This window comes from Bombus flavifrons, chromosome 2, assembly GCF_040668555.2.
Source record: "Bombus flavifrons isolate JBK064 chromosome 2, iyBomFlav1_principal, whole genome shotgun sequence".
NCBI classification, from domain to species: Eukaryota; Metazoa; Arthropoda; class Insecta; order Hymenoptera; family Apidae; genus Bombus; species Bombus flavifrons.
Genome location: NC_138443.1, coordinates 5,780,669 through 5,799,992, shown reverse-complemented (window position 1 = coordinate 5,799,992; position 19,324 = coordinate 5,780,669). Strand labels below are relative to the sequence as shown.

The window sequence follows — 19,324 nt, the reverse complement described above, 5'->3', positions numbered from 1 at the left end:
AAAAAAAGAAAGTAAACTACGAAAAACGTACGGAAGGTAGGAAAAGCATTTTGAAGAAGGTGCGAGAAAGGAGATGACGTTCTTCTCTTCCCACGCTTTGCTGAACAAGTCCTTCCCATTGCTTTTGACGTACCAACGAGCCCTTTTCAACTTCGAAAACGTTTCCTGTTTCCGGCCTGGCAATTAAGGTGAAAGTTCTCCGTTGTAAAAGTCGTTTGATGCGCCTTCAGACACCAACAGGTACGATTGTAACAGACATCGCAAATCATCCTGCGAATTTTCGAAACGAGCATCATCACAGAGATGACAGTATGTTGAGGAAAAAGAGGAAAGGAACGTGTTATTGAAAATCGTATTCGAAATAGGGAGATAGTAAATGAAACGATGAATTTCGAAATTTAGGCATGCGTTATAATTAGACTACGTGTATCCGTGTAAATTCATATTTTTGCAAATACGATTGAAAAATAAAACTTGGATAAAAAGTTGTTTTATCTATTAAATATGTATTTATACCTTGGATATTTTATATATTTTTGCACGTCATGTACATTCTCCAAATTTTCAATAGATGTATAGAAATCCGCGATCTAAGTATGACGTTACATCTCAATCGACGATGTGAAACATAAAATCAACATATTGCTACATTTCTCCATGGCTAAATTGGAGTACTGCTTCGGAATAAAAAATCTTAGACCTTTCAACTTTAGAAATGAATAGAATATATTTAATATTTATTTTATTTAATAAATATTTTGCATTGCTTTAATTTTATTGTTATTCCCTAGGAAGCATTAAACTCGTATAGTAATTAACCTGTAAAATACTCATCGATTTACGTATTTATGATTAAGATATAAATTAAAAATGGATATTTTAGATTATATATTTCACCGATATTCATGATTATTTGCTGATATTCAGTTACCTGTATTTCCGGAGATAACACAAATATATGAGTCGATAAGATATCATATCTGTTATTAGATTCGAGTACTATCTTGATTTATTTCTAATATGAAGTCGATATCGTATTCAGGAGCGAATAAATTTTGCAATTTAGTAGGATTTTCTTCGTATCCGCGTGGAATGTTTCCGTGGAAATCCGGCAAAAATGAGAAGAAAACTTAAAGTCGTACGAACATCTGAAATGTGAGTACGAAGCCCGGGAACATAATGCTTGTACGAGCTCTACTTTATATCTGTATAACTGGATTAATATTGTTAACAAAATTTTACAAGCCACCTATTACAAGCTATCAGAATTAAACAATTTTCTGGTATAGCACAAACAAGTTTAATAACGAAACAAATAAAATTCTACAAGTAAATTTTACCGATTATTATACAATCAGCTGATTATCGCTAATTATATATTTAACGTCAACTTGTAAAATTATCGAAAATAAGTTTATAATGTACAAGTTGTAACTTGTCGATCCGCTGATATTATTAGTAAATTATCGCGCCAGAGGACCCTGAAGATTAAACGAGGAAATCTATACGTCAATGCCAATTTAATTAACAGCTTAATTAACTTATGTTGTTTCCAGGAACGATATCGTAAATACTGTTTCGACAGACTTGCCGTAAAATGAAGAAGAGGAAATGAATTTTCTATCTCTTCTTGTTGCGTTTAATTTCTGTCTTGTTTCAAACTATCTTAATTGGGTCTTCTTAAGAAACAGAATTAAGAAATAAACATAGATAACTAATCGATTGCTTGGAACACATTTCGTTCCTATCAACGTGTTATTTTCAGCGTGATAAACATCTACATACTTTGAATCAACTTATAAATATTTTCTCTGTTTTTTATTTTTCTCCGATCGAATTTCTTCTTCCTCTTAAAATATTCACAAACATGAGAGAATTGTTACGTCGCCGAATTGTCCACAGCAACGGTGGATTAATTCTCTCGTCGAAAATCGATTGATTGTTTGGAAGAAAATCGATCAAACCTACAACGGAGATTTGTATATGAGACGTGCTTAGAAAACGACGGAATTGTTGCCGGAAATTGTCGAAAGCAAATTGCTCAAGACCTATCCTCGTGCTTGAACGTGCTCTATCCTCGATCAAAATCGTGGCTAGACCAGATACGTGACTGACACTCGATACGTGAGAAATATCTTCCTGGTAAACAGACCGATGGATGCACGTAAGATTGACAATCGTTGGTCAGTGAAAACGCCGATATTGCGCAAAGAAAGCGCATCTCGGCCTGAATTTTGACTACTTAACGTAACAAAAGTGGCATTAAGAAACACTCCTCTCACACAATGGAAAATCCTCGCAATGTTAACTACAAATAGACTATACTGTGCTGTATAATACCTGTTTACGATTTAGCTCATTGAGAGTCAAATGGTAAAAAAAAAAAAAAAACGCGTAAAAGATGAAAATAACGTAACTTACAATTTACAATTTAATATTGTTTTGTCGGGATACCGAAAAAGGATTGGAGCAATTAATATAAGTTAGAATTAAAATAATAGGTCGAATGATTGCAATCGATTCTCATTCTTTAAAAGCAATTTTCTTCAGAAACACTTGTACATGTACGTACAATCCAACAGTAATTACATTCAATATATTCGTGTATATATATATGTATATATTACTTGAATTCTAATTAGAACTCAGGATGTGTGCTTTATCACTTCCGGTCTATCCATCTTGGTGGTCGACACCAGAGATATCCTTAATAGCACGACCAACCAACAAACTTGAAATTATGTGATCAGAATCTGCATCATCACACGCTTGTGAGACATATCGTAGTTCATTTGGAATTCCACAAATCTCGGTTGTAGAACGACATCGCGATAAACGACCCATGGGTAGTAGAATTCTGCAACAAAACATCCATCAATTAAAAGTTTCAGGCTGAATCTCGTTCATTGAATTTCAAATCACAAATTGCAAACACAAGACGCGAGCTTTCATAAATCTGACGTTATGCTTGTCAAATTTCCCTTTATAAAGTATAACTTACCTTATAAGTAAATATAAATTATTATGTAATATCATTTTTATGATATAAATATACTATAATATAATATTCTGTAACATAACTTATATTTATACAATATAAATTTATATTTATAATTATTTTATATTACAAATCGATCTTCATAATAGAAGAAGTTACAAAGAAAGCAATTAGAAATTTCTGTGAGATAGAAATGGATGTACAATGCGATTTTGAGTAGGTCAGAAATCAAAAGAAATCAATCAAATGAAAATGTTCATGCACACTTGAAAATACTTTTGCACGAAATATGAAAAATTTCCGTAGATAGAAAGAAACTTCGTAGTAATCGAAATTCCACAGTGAAAACAACCCATTCAGCGTATTTGGAAGTTAATACCGACCGTGATCTGGCCGCTGGTGAATGTAACACATTCGAATTACAAATTGGCCGATCGAGAATGTTAGGATGATGGATCCGATTAGTCACGGATCGTCTCGTATTTCGTAGGTTCCTCGATATCTGGCGCGATAACTCGGTCAAACTGGTCTGGCTGATTTTCCACCTATCTCCGATATTTACCTCTAAGCATGAACGTGTGCAAATTTTCGTGATTTCACGACATCAAACTCGTTAAAGAATGAGCAGACCGTGGTCGTTGTTAAAGATAGAAAATAAAGGTAGTAAATAGCTTTCTGTTTTATCTATTTTCCAGCCATTTACCTTGATTTCCCTATTCGATGCTGTAACAATTACGATCTCCCGTCTATCTTCTTCGCTGTAGTAATTATAATCCCAATAGAATCTTGTAGGAAACAGTTGCGTTAAATTTATTTTTCTTTAAATTTCTTAAATTCTGTATAGTACGAAATCATATAATTATAAACTTAATTGAAATTAATTAATTTGAAATAATTTTGAAACATGAAGATATATGTTCGCTGATGTATAGTTATTAAAATATGTTCACTAATAATAAAAAATTACTTATCATCAAATAAAGTCTTTAGACGTCATTGTACACCTGGACATGGAAGATGCATGACGTATCAAAAACATTGTTTAATGTTGCAATTACTAATGTAACTCGTAATGATCTTTTAACGAATTTTACTACCTAATCCAATGATCAAATTGCAAACACTGGAAGAAACATTTCATGTGTGCTTCTAAGTCGACAATAAGATATTTCACGATTCCTATTAACCCGTCAAATTACAAACTGTAAAAAGATCGTTTCATCTGCTTCCAAGCCGACGATACGATATTTAACGATTCTCACTAATCTGTCAAATTGCAAACTCTAAAGAAGCATTTCATACGCCTCCGAGTTAACGAGAAGGTAAAAACGAATCTTACTAATCCGTTAAATTGCAAACTCTAAAGAAACGATATTCCACGTACGTCATTCTACAGAACTTAAAACAGACGGAATAGATGAATAGCCAGAGAAATCCACCAGTGGTAGATTACTTCGCGTATTGCTTCGTATTTCATGAAAATTCGTAGCCGCCAACTGTCCGTCGCGTTAAAAGAACAATAGCTAAGCCGTGGCTCGTTCCTTATCGTCCGTTGCTCTCCAAAACGTTCGTTCTAGCGACGCTAAATAATATTTTCCAATAGCACGGTCCCAGATTTCGTCCGTATGCCCATTGTACACGCGAATTAGATAGCCCAATGCTCGACGGACCGCAGTACCACGAAGCAACACGTGGCGAATAACGCGTGTAAGTTGAACACATATTTCGAAGGTTCGCCTATCAATTATCACGTTCACCACGTACGGCGAACAAAATTGACCGATACCGAATGTTGTAGCGCTATACAGAGGCTACAAAAAGTATTGGCACGGCATATTGTATTTGTTATAGCATTTACTAATTAATTAGCTAATTACACATGCTAATTAATTAGATCTAAGTTTATTAAATTTATTATGTTTTATAGTATAAATTTATTTGTTCAAAAGATTAATTTTCTCAACGGACCTTCAATTACGCGATAACATTAATGAAATTCTAATATTAATAATTTTCGTGATAATCGAGTATATCTTCTTTTTTCTTTCTTTTTCTAATGCTATAAACTGTTTGATTTCAGACTTACGATCAAGGCTGGTTGTCCGATGAATCTTGAGAATTTTCCGATGGATACGCAGAGATGTCCATTACAATTTGGCAGCTGTACGTTTTTAACTTAAAAAGAAATTTTACTATTCGTCGTTTGTTATAAATTTTCACCTCTCTCTTGATTTCTTTTATCTTAATCGTTAGTAGACTGTGGATCTTTGTGTATTTACGAGGAAAATAGAAAAAACACGCAGAATGTAAATATAATTTACAAAAATGTATAAAATATCTAAACCTGTAATAGTCTCAGTGATACATAATACGTGAAACAATTTTCTATCTACGTTTCGTATTTTAATCACATTCATAAAAATGTGACATTGCCTAAAAATTTAATTACGGTTATGCTGTACGCTAATACAAAACCTTTGCGTTTATATAATTATTTTGTAAGTTGCAACGACTTTTATCAAAATTATTCTTGCCAGTGGCGTTCAAGAAAAAGGAACAAGTTATGGAAGAAATTCGAAGTTTCAGAGGACATTTGTCAAACGTAAAAAGCACTAAAAGTATAGAATACTCTCATATCTGAAGAACGTTCGTGTAATTGTCGGTTTTTGCGTGAACGTGTCGCACGAGAAATAAGAGAGATTTAAGATCAGCAAAGAATACGTATATTATAGTAGCCACTCGGGAGGCTTTTCGTCGAAAGGTGACACTTCAACGACGAACGAATTCGATGCTTTTTTACAGCTCCAGCGCGACGAGCTAGTAAGAAATATTCTCTTGATTGCAGTCGGTTACACGAAACGGGACGTGATCTACAAATGGAACAGCGCCCGACAAGTAGCAATCGCCGAGGACATGAAATTATCCCAATTCGATTTAGTTGCCAATCCCACTGCGAATTATTCTGCATCGGCGACGCTTTCACACGGTGAGTCAGTGCCTCCTTCTTCGGCACTTCATTCGAAACTTTATTTAAGAAAAAAAGAAAGAAAAAAAATAGTTGCTGAAATCGCTAGAGAAAGGAGATTTTGTTTCACGTACTTGCCATTTTATTTTATTATTTTTTTCTTTTGTTTCATCTTTGCTCGTTATTTTGGACTCTTTCAGCGCCTTTTTATACTACCATCACACCTGTTTATAACGATACAAATTTACAATTTTTCTTAACATTTTCTTCTCTTCGTTATAAATACATGCAGACGAGTGAACTTTTTATTTATTTATATACATGTATCGCGTGTCGTAATTAATTTATTATATTAAATCGGTACATTTAATCAACTTTCTTACGCTATTTTATAATATGAATTTCGATTGTTCCAAAGAAATCGTGGCACTGTAATTTCACTTTAATGTTACCTCGAAGCAAAAACCAAATAAAGATATTAGTAATATAATTACAAAAAAGGACATTATTATTATTATAAAAGGTATTGTTATTATGAGAAAAATAATGTATGATAATACTATTTCTCATAAAAATTTTAATGTATCACGATTAATTAATTCATACTGAGATAAATGACCAGCGTTCATAACAGTTGACTGCAGTTCTTAAATTATAAAATAGCCAGAGAAAAGGAATAAAAATGGACTATACAAGTGTCAGTACGCATCAGTTAATAAAAAAACTAATCGATAATACAAAACGAATAATCGAACGATTCGAAGTAGAAAATTTCAATCATAAATCCAGTCTGTCGTATTTTTCAGATCAGAAATAATCTGATTACTCTTGCCATTCTGTAAATAGACTCTTCGTTGGTCACTCCGCTATGTGTACTATACTACGAATCTAATATCCGCCCTCAAAATGCATGGAAGCAGAAAAACGCAGAAATCGCAAAGTAAATCTTGATCTCCAGTAATACGACGTATTAAATATGCACTTTTCCATTATAGTTAGATGAAATCAACGACATGATATTCACAATTCTCGACAGCTTTAGTTTGTAAATATAATTTACGAAGCTACGAAAAAGAGTAATAAATAGAAAAATGAGGAAAAATAAGTTTCTGTATATGTTAAACAGCGATGAATATGTTGCGTGTAGTTGGTTTTCAGGTGTTGTCTTCCTCCGTAGTTGAGCGCTGGTATGAAACAGAAACAATAAATCGAACGATATCATCAAATACTTTATCCTCGAACGAAGTATGATATATATGTACCTTATAAAATGGAGTAGAAAACGACAAATGAAATTTCGATGCACTCGAGCAAACAAATTGAAGATTTCACCTGTTCACTACGTGACAGAATTTTCGATATCCGAATGAAAGTATTACATGCCCATACGATAAAATTATGAAATCGATAGCGATTGAGAGTTCTGCTGAGTTTTTTCTATGTAAAATTCGAATTTTCTTAACAATCTCTGTTACGTTCCGTTATCTGGTACTGGCTGAATTCCGTCCCTCGGTCGGCAAGGCCACTAACGGTACAAACATCATAGATCGGACTGCAATAATCCTAAGGTACGATCATAAATTAAATATCGTCCCTTTTACTTTAACTTCAAAGCCCTCAATTGCTGCAATATAGAGGTCAAATCGAGACATTCCTTAGGGCCAGCCAATCAAAAATGGGGAAACGTGGGTTTTCCTATTTTTCCCGGGATTTCTACTCGTAAATAACCTATGGCGGGGCGACCAGCAACCATCCCCGGTTCAGTATAAATACCTCCGTCACAGAACAGGAGTTTCTAGTTAGTTTTCTGTTTGTTCTCTGATCCGTAACATTTTGGTCCTTCGAGCCCGATTACGTATCAAGTAAAAAGTGTACACACCAGTGATACCCACTACCATAGAGTGCCACGCAAATCCATCACTATCAGTGCAACAAGTTCCAACAACTTCAGTCTCACAACATCACAAGTGTCACCTTCGTTAACGAAATACCTTCATCACGAAGCATGTCGACCGCGTCAAAAATCAACTCCCTGCGACGAAAACGCGATAACCATCTCGACAACATCCAGTTCATAAAGAAAGGCATCGACGATTACCAACAATCCGACAATCATGACGTTGGTCTTTTGGAAACATATGAAGACCTACTCAAGGACGAGTGGAAACGGTTCCAACTAGTCCAGGAAGAATTAGACGACCTCGACGAAGAGGACAACACGCAAGAACAAGAAGCGCTTAAAACTTACATTTCCCTGGTCGCTCAATTAAGGAATCTCATAGAGGGCGAGCGACCATCAACCCTGTCGACACCCAAAGGCAGCGATTTTCCCGCAACGGAAATTCTATTACCGAAGCTGGAGTTCCCCACCTTCGACGGGAAATTAGAGGAATGGGAAGGGTTCTATGAGCTTTTTTGCTCGACAATAGACAACAACCACCGTCTCACGCTTGTACAAAAATTCCTATACCTTCGGTCCTTCCTAACGGGAGAAGCAGCGGACTGCGTGAATGGATTACCCCTCAGCGACGCAAATTACATTACCGCTATAGCCATTCTCAAGAACAGGTTCGAGCATCCACGATACGTCGCTTTACGCCACAGCCACGCAATCGTTAATTATCCAAAAATAACTAAAGAATCTCCAACGGCCTTGTGGCATTTAATCTGCTCGGTCAGACAAAATCTCTGCTCATTACAAAGTTTAGGAGAACAAACCAATAGAAACGCCATACTTATCGGCCTCATCAGTTCGAAATTACCAGCAAATATCATTAAACAATGGGAACTTACGTTACCTAACAAGGAAGTGCCTCAGTACACTCATTTACTGGACTTCCTCAAGAATTTGGCATTTATCTTTATATCATCTTCCGAGGTCTCGCCGACAAGAGGATCACCACATCAACCCAAATCGGTCTATCAATGCACGCGACGGAAACACGCACTTGCCGCGACACAGGCTCCGTTGACATGTCCAATCTGCCAAGGATCACACACCATTTGGAGATGTGACAACTTCAAGGCTAAACCCGTTGACGAGCGCCTTAAGGACGTTACAAGGGCATCCTTATGCATCAATTGCCTGAAGAAAGGACATTCAGTGCAAGATTGTAACGCCGAATTATGTCATAGGTGCGGACAACGGCATCACACGATGCTACATAGGGCCAAACACCACGCAAGGGCTCGTCCTGCAACATCCAGCCGAGCCTCCTCTCCGTCAAACAGTCGATCCTCGACACCCGCCTCATCACCTCGTCGTCGGAAATCTACAACAAACCACAAATCGAAGACACCACGAACGAACTCGTCCCCAACTCCATCCTCCAGACATCGACGAACACATAAACAGTGACACCGACAATCGACGATTCCAATGACGACCGAACCTATTAACCCAGTAGCATCCAATTCATTACACAACGATCTGGTAATCACGGCTTAAATCAGCATTTTAAACGATAAACAACAACCAATCCGTTGTCGCGCAGTGCTAGCATAAACTTCATAACCGAAAAACTGGCAAAATCACTCTGAACAAGGGAAATGTTCGGTCCCAATTGGAGCCCTCGAAACCTTATGACGACCTTTAAACGCTACATTACGGCCACGCTCACTTCCATTGACGGTACTTACGAACGCACATTGACGTTCCTCATTATCCCGGCCATATCGACCTTAATCCCAAATCAACCCATCGATCGCTCGACACTTAACATACCCAGGAATCTCCGATTAGCCGACCCACGATTCCACTTACTAGCCCCGATCGATGTCTCATTGAGCGCGGGATCAACACTTGCGTCGATGTGTGTCGGACAAATCAATTTAACACAGCCGGACAACCCCGAACTGCATCTGCAAAAAACGCGATTCGGATGGGTCATCGGGGAGGACCCAAACTCCCACACCGCGACAAACATTTCACGCCTCCACGACGGCTCTACAAGCGGACCTCGCGGGGTTTTGGGAAGTCGACGAAGGATCGCCGATTAAACATATTTCAGACGACAGACAATGCGAAGAACACTTCCGACGTCTGACGCACCAGCGAAGGACGATACATCGTCGCTCTCCCATTCAACGACTAGCTTCAGTCGCTTGAATCCCACAAAACGTTTGCAATGAAACGACTCGCCTCCCTCAACCGCCGATTTCAACGCGGCAAAGCCATCGAATCAGAATATCGAGCGGTATTACAAAAATACCTGGACTTGGGACACATGACGAGGGTTATCACAGAGCACTCCGACGATAACTGGTTCTATCTACCATATCACGGCGTAATCAAGGCATCGAGCCAAACCACCAAACTCCGTGTCGTATTCGACGGATCGGCAACAAGCACCACCGGAGTTTCTCTAAACGATACGCTTTATAGAGGGCTCAAGTTATAGGAAGACTTGTTTGATTCCACTCTCATCAATATGTACTCACTGGTGACATTAAAAAGATGTATCGGCAATTCCTCGTGCGACCAGAAGACCTAAAATATCAAAAAATCTTACGGCGCAATGCGGGTGGGGAAACCGAGACATACCAGCTCAACGACGTAACGTTCGATTTATCCGCAGCCCCGTATCTAGCCATTCGGTGCCTCAAGCAACTGGCAAAGGAAGAGGACATCGGTTTCCGATTCATCAAGGTTCATCTAGGCGCCGACGACATCATCCGGACGACCACGGTTAAGACGGCAACCAGCATCTTGGATTGAGGTGTCAAACGTTTCGTCCCCCTACCGAGCCAATCCGATCCAGCAGAATCAATCGAGAGAGAGTTTGGTGGAAGATGTAATTAACTCTATATTCACAATCGGTACCCTCTCAACGAAGAGAGGATGTTACGTCCCGTTATCTGGTACGGGCTGAATTCCGTCCCTCGGTCGGGATGGCCACTAGCGGTGCAAACATCACTGCAATAATCCAAAGGCAAATAGGGAAACGTGAGTTTTCCCATTTTTCCCAGAATTTCCACTCGTAAATAACCTTCCCCGGTTCAGTATAAATACCTCCGTCACAGAACAGGAGTTTTTAGTTAGTTTTCTGTTTGTTCTCTGATCCGTCACTTTACTCACTGTATTTTGTCTTAACTTGTATTCTGTCTGTCAACATATCAACTGTAATATTGAATGTTATATCCAGGAAGTTATTGGAATAAAGTGTATATTGTAACCTTTTACCTCAGTGTTATAATCAATTCAACCATCTCTATTGTCCCAAACGAAATAGAGATCGATCATTTCGTGGCGTCAATTAACTAATCGTAACGGAAATTTACGACTTCCATTGACGCTATCTATCGCGAACACATCTCTCCGCGAACGGTCGAACAATCTTCGTTTCATAGTTTGAATATCTTTAATACCTCAACTTTCGATCTATCCATTCTCATTTTGAAAAATACTTTCAAAATTGACCCCCTCGAAAATCGTACTTCGTATAACACGACAATCATTTGTATTCCACGCAATAACCTACCCATAATACTTTCAGCTTTCACCTTCGATCTATCCTTCCTCATCTTTAAAAATATTTTCCAAGTCGCCTCCCTCAGAAATCACGCTTCATACGACATAATAATACTCGTATACCAGACAATAATCTATCCGTAATACTTCAACATTCATCTTCGACCTGTCCTTTCTCATCTTTCAAAATATTTTCAGAATTGTCTACCTAAAGAACCGTACTTGTACGCCAGGCGATAACCCGTGAAAGGAAACTCCATTTAAGAATAGATTTCAGCGAAAAATCCTTATCGACGACGCGATGTATCAAGGATCAAACCGAGGAAGAAAAAGATAGACGTCGGAAGTATAATCGAAAGAGAAACGTATAGCCACGATAAGAGTCATCGAAGAATGTCGATGGCTAAGGCTTGTTCGAATTAGAGAAACGAGAGAAAGGAATTGTCTCTTAACGACTGCAAAGGATCTCGATTGGAAACTTTTATCGGGCCACGCTTACGGATTCTATAGGAATATCGAAGGTACGAATGAATCAGCCCGGAAGTGGGTGGGATTCGAGCGGACCGACAAGTGGTGCGAGAAAACGACGACGTAAAGAAAAAGGAAAAGATGGAGGAGAAGCGATGGAAGAGGATAGGGGATGAAACAGGAGAAGGAGGATGAAGAAAAGAGGTTCCACGTTGAAAGTTGGCAACGGAAGAAACGACGACTAATTGCAGCATCCTCCTGCAGAAAACTCTCGTCCCTCTTGTATTTCCATCGGCTGATAACGAGAAACGAGAAGGGAGACGCCGACTCGCAACGACTTCCACTTTTAATTGGATTAGCATCGATTAATACTCCGCAAACAATCGTCGCGTCGTCACTGTGATTGCATCAATAGGGTAGTAAAAATTTTTTAAGGATCCGTCAACGTGGCGCAAACATTCACGTGTATGCATGGCATCATTTCTGTTTGCGTTGGACAAATCGAAACGGATGACAGTTGTTTCTTGTACATTGTACTCGTTATCGAGGAAAAAGTGCAGGACAAACAGAGCGACTAGCTGCTACGTTGGACGCTAGGATATGGTTTGTGCGTAACCGAAGAAACTAATGATCGCGACCCTGTTTGATTTCGATTTCGGTCGAACCTTGTTGATATTCGATGTCGAACTCAACTACAGATGAAAATTGAAACGAGTGGAAGATAAATATTATATACATATCGAACAATAGCTGAAGGTGGACCGAACGAAAAGGATCGTGGAATATTGATTTAACTCGATTTATTAGTTTTATGAGTGAAATTGCATTATACTGGCACGTAATCCTCTTTCTCTTTTTTTCATTCGAAGCATAAAAGATAGATTACAAATGTGGATTATAGTATAACAAGGAAAAGAGGACAGATTAGGTTCTACATATTTACCATTATATTGTAACGAAATATTAAGGGTAATATAATAAATATTTGTTAGAAACGATTTTACTTCTACACGCAGATTATACCTTCTCTTCTTTATCCTGCGAAACTCAAGCCATCGAAAACGCCTTAACACGTAGCGTCATAAATAGAAATCCATTCGATCATTGAAATAAACAGTATAGCATCAAATTAATATAGATTTCCAGTCATATAGAAATCAAGAGGGCATCAAAACTTATTTACCGTGAAGAAAAATCAGGCCTAACTTCCACGATGCTAAAACCGTTATCAAAGAAGCCGTTAGCAAATTTTAGGACTGTTTATGGCTCAACAACCCCCATACAAAACTTCGCACAGTACGATCTAGCGTGCAAGAGATACCCAACGTCTCAGCACTAATCAGAACTAAGCCGCCCTCACCCGCATTCGCACCGACCATTCCAGACTTACGCACGAGTAGTTGTTAACAAAACAATCATCTCCTGAATGCCAATCTTGTGGCTCACCTATAACCATACAGCACAGTTTATCGGACTGCCCTAGATTTTCACCTGAAAGAAACAGTTGCAACATTAAAGCCGATACGAACGTCTAAACATGAATGTTTCTCAAAGCACTCATAACGCGTTCGAGACTTTTTTAAGCAGTTAAACATATTCAATTCCATGTAACCGTGTATCATTAATCTTGTAAACATGTAATCGCTAATTACGCGCTATGTACACCTTGAAATAAACTCATGAATAAAGAAATATATTAAGTTGTCCGAAAAGTTTCTTTCGTTTTATAAAGAGATTATAGACGCACAATGTTTTTTGTTTTATATTAGTTTATTAAATTATGCACGAACATAATAATAGAAATAGAACGAAATGGATCAATTCAATATAAAATAATATAAAACAGAAATTGTTGTTCATCTATTATCACTTTATGAAACGAAAGAAATTTTTCGGACAACCTAATAGTAAATAAATAATAAATTTTTCTGTGTTACGTATTGAATATATTATCTGATTACAGCGGAATATTCGATGCTGCTGGTATATTTTCATCTGCAGAGGCACATGGGTAATTTTCTTATACAAGTATACGGGCCCTGTGTTTTACTCGTGGTCCTATCTTGGGTCTCCTTCTGGTTAAATCGAGAAGCCACTGCAGATCGTGTATCACTGGGTAAGCTCATAGCTAGGCCATGTTTCAAAGATACACGTACGCTAGAAGCAAGTAAATAAAAATAAATCAGATTTTTTAAGTGACAACGAAGGTTAATCGCGTGGTAGAAATAATATCAAAAGTATATAATTATAGTGATACTTTTACCGGATATTTAACTTGTTACGTCGATTGGAAATTTCAGACAGTTTTATATTGATTTTATTCGGGAAAAGGAATTTCTATCCGTCTATTTATTAAATCATATAATGACTTCATCTTATTTGTAAAACGATGTATAATAGTCCTGTCTTCTTCTAATAATTAGATTTTTCTTTATTAAATTCACAAAAAACATATCTGCCAAAATATTTTATCATTGGGAATTGGATAAAATCATACTTCGATTATTTACAACATATCTGTTGTTCAAATGAATGATAAAACGAACTGTGAGAATAATCGATAGAGTACTGCGACAGATGTAACACATTCGTTGTTTTATCTCAATTATATAAACAATAACGACTGCGTTGGTTTCGAGCCATTTTAAAAATTATATTTTGAAACCGAATACGTATATTCTTTGATAACTTGACAATTGAATGAAATATAAATAAAAGTCCTTTCATATTTGTTTAAAGGTATAACAACCGTATTAACGATGACATTTCTGGGATTAGAGGCGCGGACAGATTTGCCTAAAGTTCCTTACCCCACTGCCCTGGACTTCTTCGTTTTCCTTTCGTTCGCTTTCATTTTTGCCACCATTATACAATTCGCGGTGGTGCATTATTTCACCAAGTACGGTTCCGGCGAGTGTTATTTCAGCTCCGATTTAAGCGAAAGCGAGAGTTCCAGCGACGAGGAGGAGGCGAATACACGACAATTGCAGAAAGAACCGGTAATTTGCATGCATTTGATATTTTATTATTTCAGTGAAAACAGTCGAACGAACAAACAGTTTATCAACTTTTATAATAACCATTATCACCCGTCAAACATATTTAAATCTGTTTTCACAAATTTGTCCATTGTAAATTAATCTAGTTGCATCGAATTTGTGTTAAACCATTTGTCTCTACGGTTATTTAATTATTTCATAATAACGAACATTTATGACGTGGAAGTATAGAAATTATATTATCTTGTACGCAGAGAATAAAAATAATGTTATTTTGTGCGTAGCGTTCTTTCAATATCTAAATCAGAAAAAACAGATATCGATATTGAGATTGGCACAACCTATATTCAATTATTCAAGTGTTAAAGTTTTGATTAATAAGTAGCGACTACGATAAATCACTGGTATTTAAAATGGAAATGGAACAAAAATACTCCAAAATTCCAATAACAATGATAAATCTCTCGCTTATATTTCACGAATACGTGCAAGATCGTTCAATATTCATACTTTATAAGAGATCATGCAAATCTCCGTTATTTTGGCATTGTTCCATATTGAAATCGGCAAACCCGATTTCTGGGTTCCGGTTATAAAGATCGAAATCGTCGCTCTGCCAGCGTGATAATCCATCATAGACGCTTTCTTACGTCCCCTCCAATATTAGACACATGCTTCTACGAAAACTTGATAGCGAACATTAATAAACAAAATCTATGTTGCGAAATATCCACAGGTATTGAAAGATACAAAGAAACTTGTTTTACGCGTTTTGCATTTATCTCTCTTCTTTTTTTTCTACAGTAGGGTAGTACAACACTCGTGAAAAAGAAACAGATGAGAGCTTTTATTGAAATCGGTGAGGGTCAAATTAGAAGCTTCCCTTGTTAGCGAATGTAAACCTTCAGAGACTTAACTTATTTTTCTTAACGCTGCGTATATTTTTGGAAAGACTGAATTTATTATAAATGCATCAACAAAATAAAAGACTTTAATAGGTCATCATATTCTTCATTGTGGAAACGAATTGCATATAAAGAAACAAAATAAAGTACCTGGACCATGATACTTTGATTTACATAAGAAGAAGAGTATACGTATATATCATTCGATCTCCATATAACAGTAAAGAACATGAAGTATAAAGGGAATATAAATGTTGATTTAAAGTTACTTTAATCCAATCCAAGAAATAATTGGATTCCTAAAGTTGTATGTAGGTTACTGCAATGAAAAGCCTTAATAGAAGGAAAAGAAAAGTTATTCGCATCGAAATAAAATTACCTTCGATTTGAAATACATTTACATGCATGACTAACGCGTTAATTCATCGAATAACTTCCATTTAGTGGATAAAAAAAGGTTTGAGAAAATATACTTTCAAAAGTGCGGTCATTCGTTTGAAACGAAGATAATTCGATCATTTTTAACGTTTCCACGTACAAAACAGAATCGAAGAATAAAAGAACACTAAGAAGTCGTCTTAAATATCGTACATTGTATCTTAACATACTCATAGCCAGTAATTGTACGAAAATCCTGAAATTTCAAGTTGACAAGTTTCGATAATTATGGTTATACAGGGTGGTTGGTAACTGGTGGTACAAGCGGAAAGGGGGTGATTCTACGCGAAAAAGGAAGTCGAAAATATAGAATAAAAATTTTTTTTTTATTTTTTTTTAATTTTTCCATCGAGACAACGATCTACAGTGAGATCCGTTATAACGTACCGCACGCGTACCGAGCGAGAATTGAAAGTCGATTTTCTCGAAAACAAAGCCTCAAACGAAAAATTTTTATTCTATATTTTCGACTTCTTTTTTTCGCGTAGAATCATCCCCTTTCCGCTTGTACCACCAGTTACCAACCACCCTGTATATTGTTTTCAAAGTCTAAAGTACTTTACATCGGTTATTATTATTAATTAATTCTTTCCTTGTAGATATTCATAATCAGCTTGGCACAACTAACTTATACTTGGGCATGTTTTCGCCTTAGAGAGACGCGATACTACGTCAATAGTCGTTAATGTATTAATATTATTTTTATGCTACCTCAAATATATGGTTCCTATGCGAGCTTGCAAGCCGGAAACAGCTTTCATTTATTCATCAATTATGCGACCAGAAACAGCGTAGACTAAAAAACATATCCACAGACACATGTAACGAATGGATGGTGAAATAAAACAATAAATACCAATAAAAAATAATAAATATAAAATAAAATATTACCTCGAATATTCTGGATCAATAAAACTAGCAGAAAACAACAAAAACAATCCAACGAAAATATTTGCAAGTTCTAGATGAATTTCGAGAGACAATATTTTCCTCCGCGCCTCTCGTTTTTTTCATTTTAATTCTCGTTTAATTTAAGGGACGTTTATCATTTCACCTATCCCGTCGGAATATTATTAGACTATATATTGTATGCGAAAGCATCGAAACGCACAATAAATATCTGCTGCTACTTATTTCAGATACTCCAATCGCACAAAAGAACCGCTGGAAACCTAACGGCACGAGGGCACTCAAGTCGAAATTTTACGATGAATGAGGACGGTATGATCGAAGTGATACCGTTATCAGCGATCCCAGAACCCAGCAGAAATCCTACAGTTGGCCACTGGCAGATGTCCTGCGTGACCTGCAGCCCGCCCCCTCGTCAAGCTCCTCCGAGCAGAAAAGAGGGATCCAGTCGAAGGCGACGCAGAAGAACGCCTAGATACAATTCCGTATCGAAAATCGATCGTGCCAGCCGCATCGTGTTCCCTGTGTTCTTCCTGGCTATCAACGTGTTCTACTGGTGCGCGTATCTGTCGAGAAGCGAGCGTATCAATTACTACAACGTGGATTCGAACGGCACGTGAAATCGGTCGCTAAACGGGACAACCAAGGGAAAACAAGTGTACGAACGTTCTCTACGAGATTACTCAACGGAGAAGGAGATGTCGACCAATCTACGATATTACTTTAAGCGATCACTTAATAAAAATTGTTGGCCGGCGGGCGATTTACGAGGACAATGAGAGATATGGACGAGCGTATGAACGAATATTACGTTATCGTTCGTAAGTTTAATCGTATTAAATAGAAAGGGACAAGGATGCATGAATATTATAAGTATTAGAGACATTTGCATTTGTATTTTTAATTCTCTGTAGCGGAAGTTTCTAACTATTGTTTAAAAAAAGTTTTAATTATTGCTTAGCTTACGATCAAAGTAAAATTTCACCCTGGAGTCTTTTCGAAAAGAATTGCGAATATTTCAAGAGGAGATTCTAATATTTGACTTAACAAGTGATTAGATAATATAACAAAGATGTTGATAAGTATGGCAGAATTTTTTTAAAAGTCTGAAACAGCAAGAAGATGTATGTTTGGATATAAACGATCCAATTTCTATATTGAAAAGATATATTTTATAAGTTTGTATACGGAACATTAAAAAGTTGTGACATTTTCCAATTTCCTTTACAATTAGTACAATGATACATATTTCATTCGAAATTCTGCATTCTGCATTCTTCGCAGTTGTTGTTCAATACGATTAACCTTGTGAACGATGCTACTGATAAATAATCGATACCAACAATACGGACGAAGATATGAGACCAGACTAGGAAACTTTATGAAACGCTATATAAATATTTAATAAAGCTTAAAATGTGAGTTTGTAATGTATGCAGAGAAACTGAAGAGATAAATATTGTTTAAATCGGTTTAAGAAATAATTATTGTTTAAATTTTATATCTTGTTAAATAGTGATTCATATCGTAACACTTAGAAAACGAACTATAATAGGTTTTTTGTGTTTAACACTTTAAACATAGTAGACGAATTTATAATTTAAACAGTATCATTATTAGACAGTAAACAGTATATATTATTATTACTATTTTATGACAATAAAAGTTATGTTCACGATTCAAAATAGAATGATATATGTAGAAATATCTCTTTACAATAACAATCAGATGTAAAAATATCTTTTTATAATTCACGACTTACAAGCCGTTCAAGGGTTAATAAGCATATTTTTTGTTGGCAAATAACATTATTCATTATTCTTGACAAAAATGGAAAAATTGTCTGCGTTAAAATGAGATATATATATATATATATGAAATATTATGTTCAATCTCCTAAGTGTTAAATTATAGCACACGAATATAACACGGATATAAAAAATCCCTTATCCGTACCAATTAATCATTCTAAATAGTGATATATGTATTGAAAACACCAATCTATTTCTGTCAATCACAATCACAGAAATTACTTCCTCCACTCTTGAAACAAGCAATTGGGTCAACAAATGATTGTATGACCATGCTGGAACGAGATAGCCGGTACAGTACTAAATTGTACTCATCATTTCCATTACAGATAACGACTGATTATTATAGGTTCGACCTTTG

The 19,324-nt window shown here is 36.4% G+C and overlaps 1 protein-coding gene and 1 long non-coding RNA gene across 4 annotated transcripts in view; one reads left to right on the top strand and one right to left on the bottom strand.

The window, feature by feature from the left end:
• Positions 1–17,772, top strand: part of Grd (GABA-gated ion channel) — a 92,829-nt gene extending 75,057 nt beyond the window's left edge. For both annotated transcript variants that reach the window (XM_069131785.1, XM_069131786.1), the window contains 5 exons: positions 5,079–5,161; positions 5,844–5,984; positions 13,865–14,017; positions 14,641–14,900; positions 17,383–17,772. In XM_069131785.1, coding sequence (XP_068987886.1) covers positions 5,079–5,161; positions 5,844–5,984; positions 13,865–14,017; positions 14,641–14,900; positions 17,383–17,772 — 1,027 coding nt within the window. The remainder of the gene's footprint in view (positions 1–5,078; positions 5,162–5,843; positions 5,985–13,864; positions 14,018–14,640; positions 14,901–17,382) is intronic.
• Positions 13,153–17,464, bottom strand: LOC138189692 (uncharacterized). 2 transcript variants are annotated; one of them, XR_011176094.1, is made up of 3 exons: positions 17,355–17,464; positions 13,863–14,058; positions 13,153–13,392 (listed from the first exon to the last, which is right to left on the bottom strand). It is a non-coding gene; the product is annotated as an uncharacterized LOC138189692 (long non-coding RNA). The 2 variants fall into 2 exon arrangements; XR_011176093.1 differs by having other exon boundaries at positions 16,955–17,390.
• Positions 17,773–19,324: the final 1,552 nt, after the last annotated feature.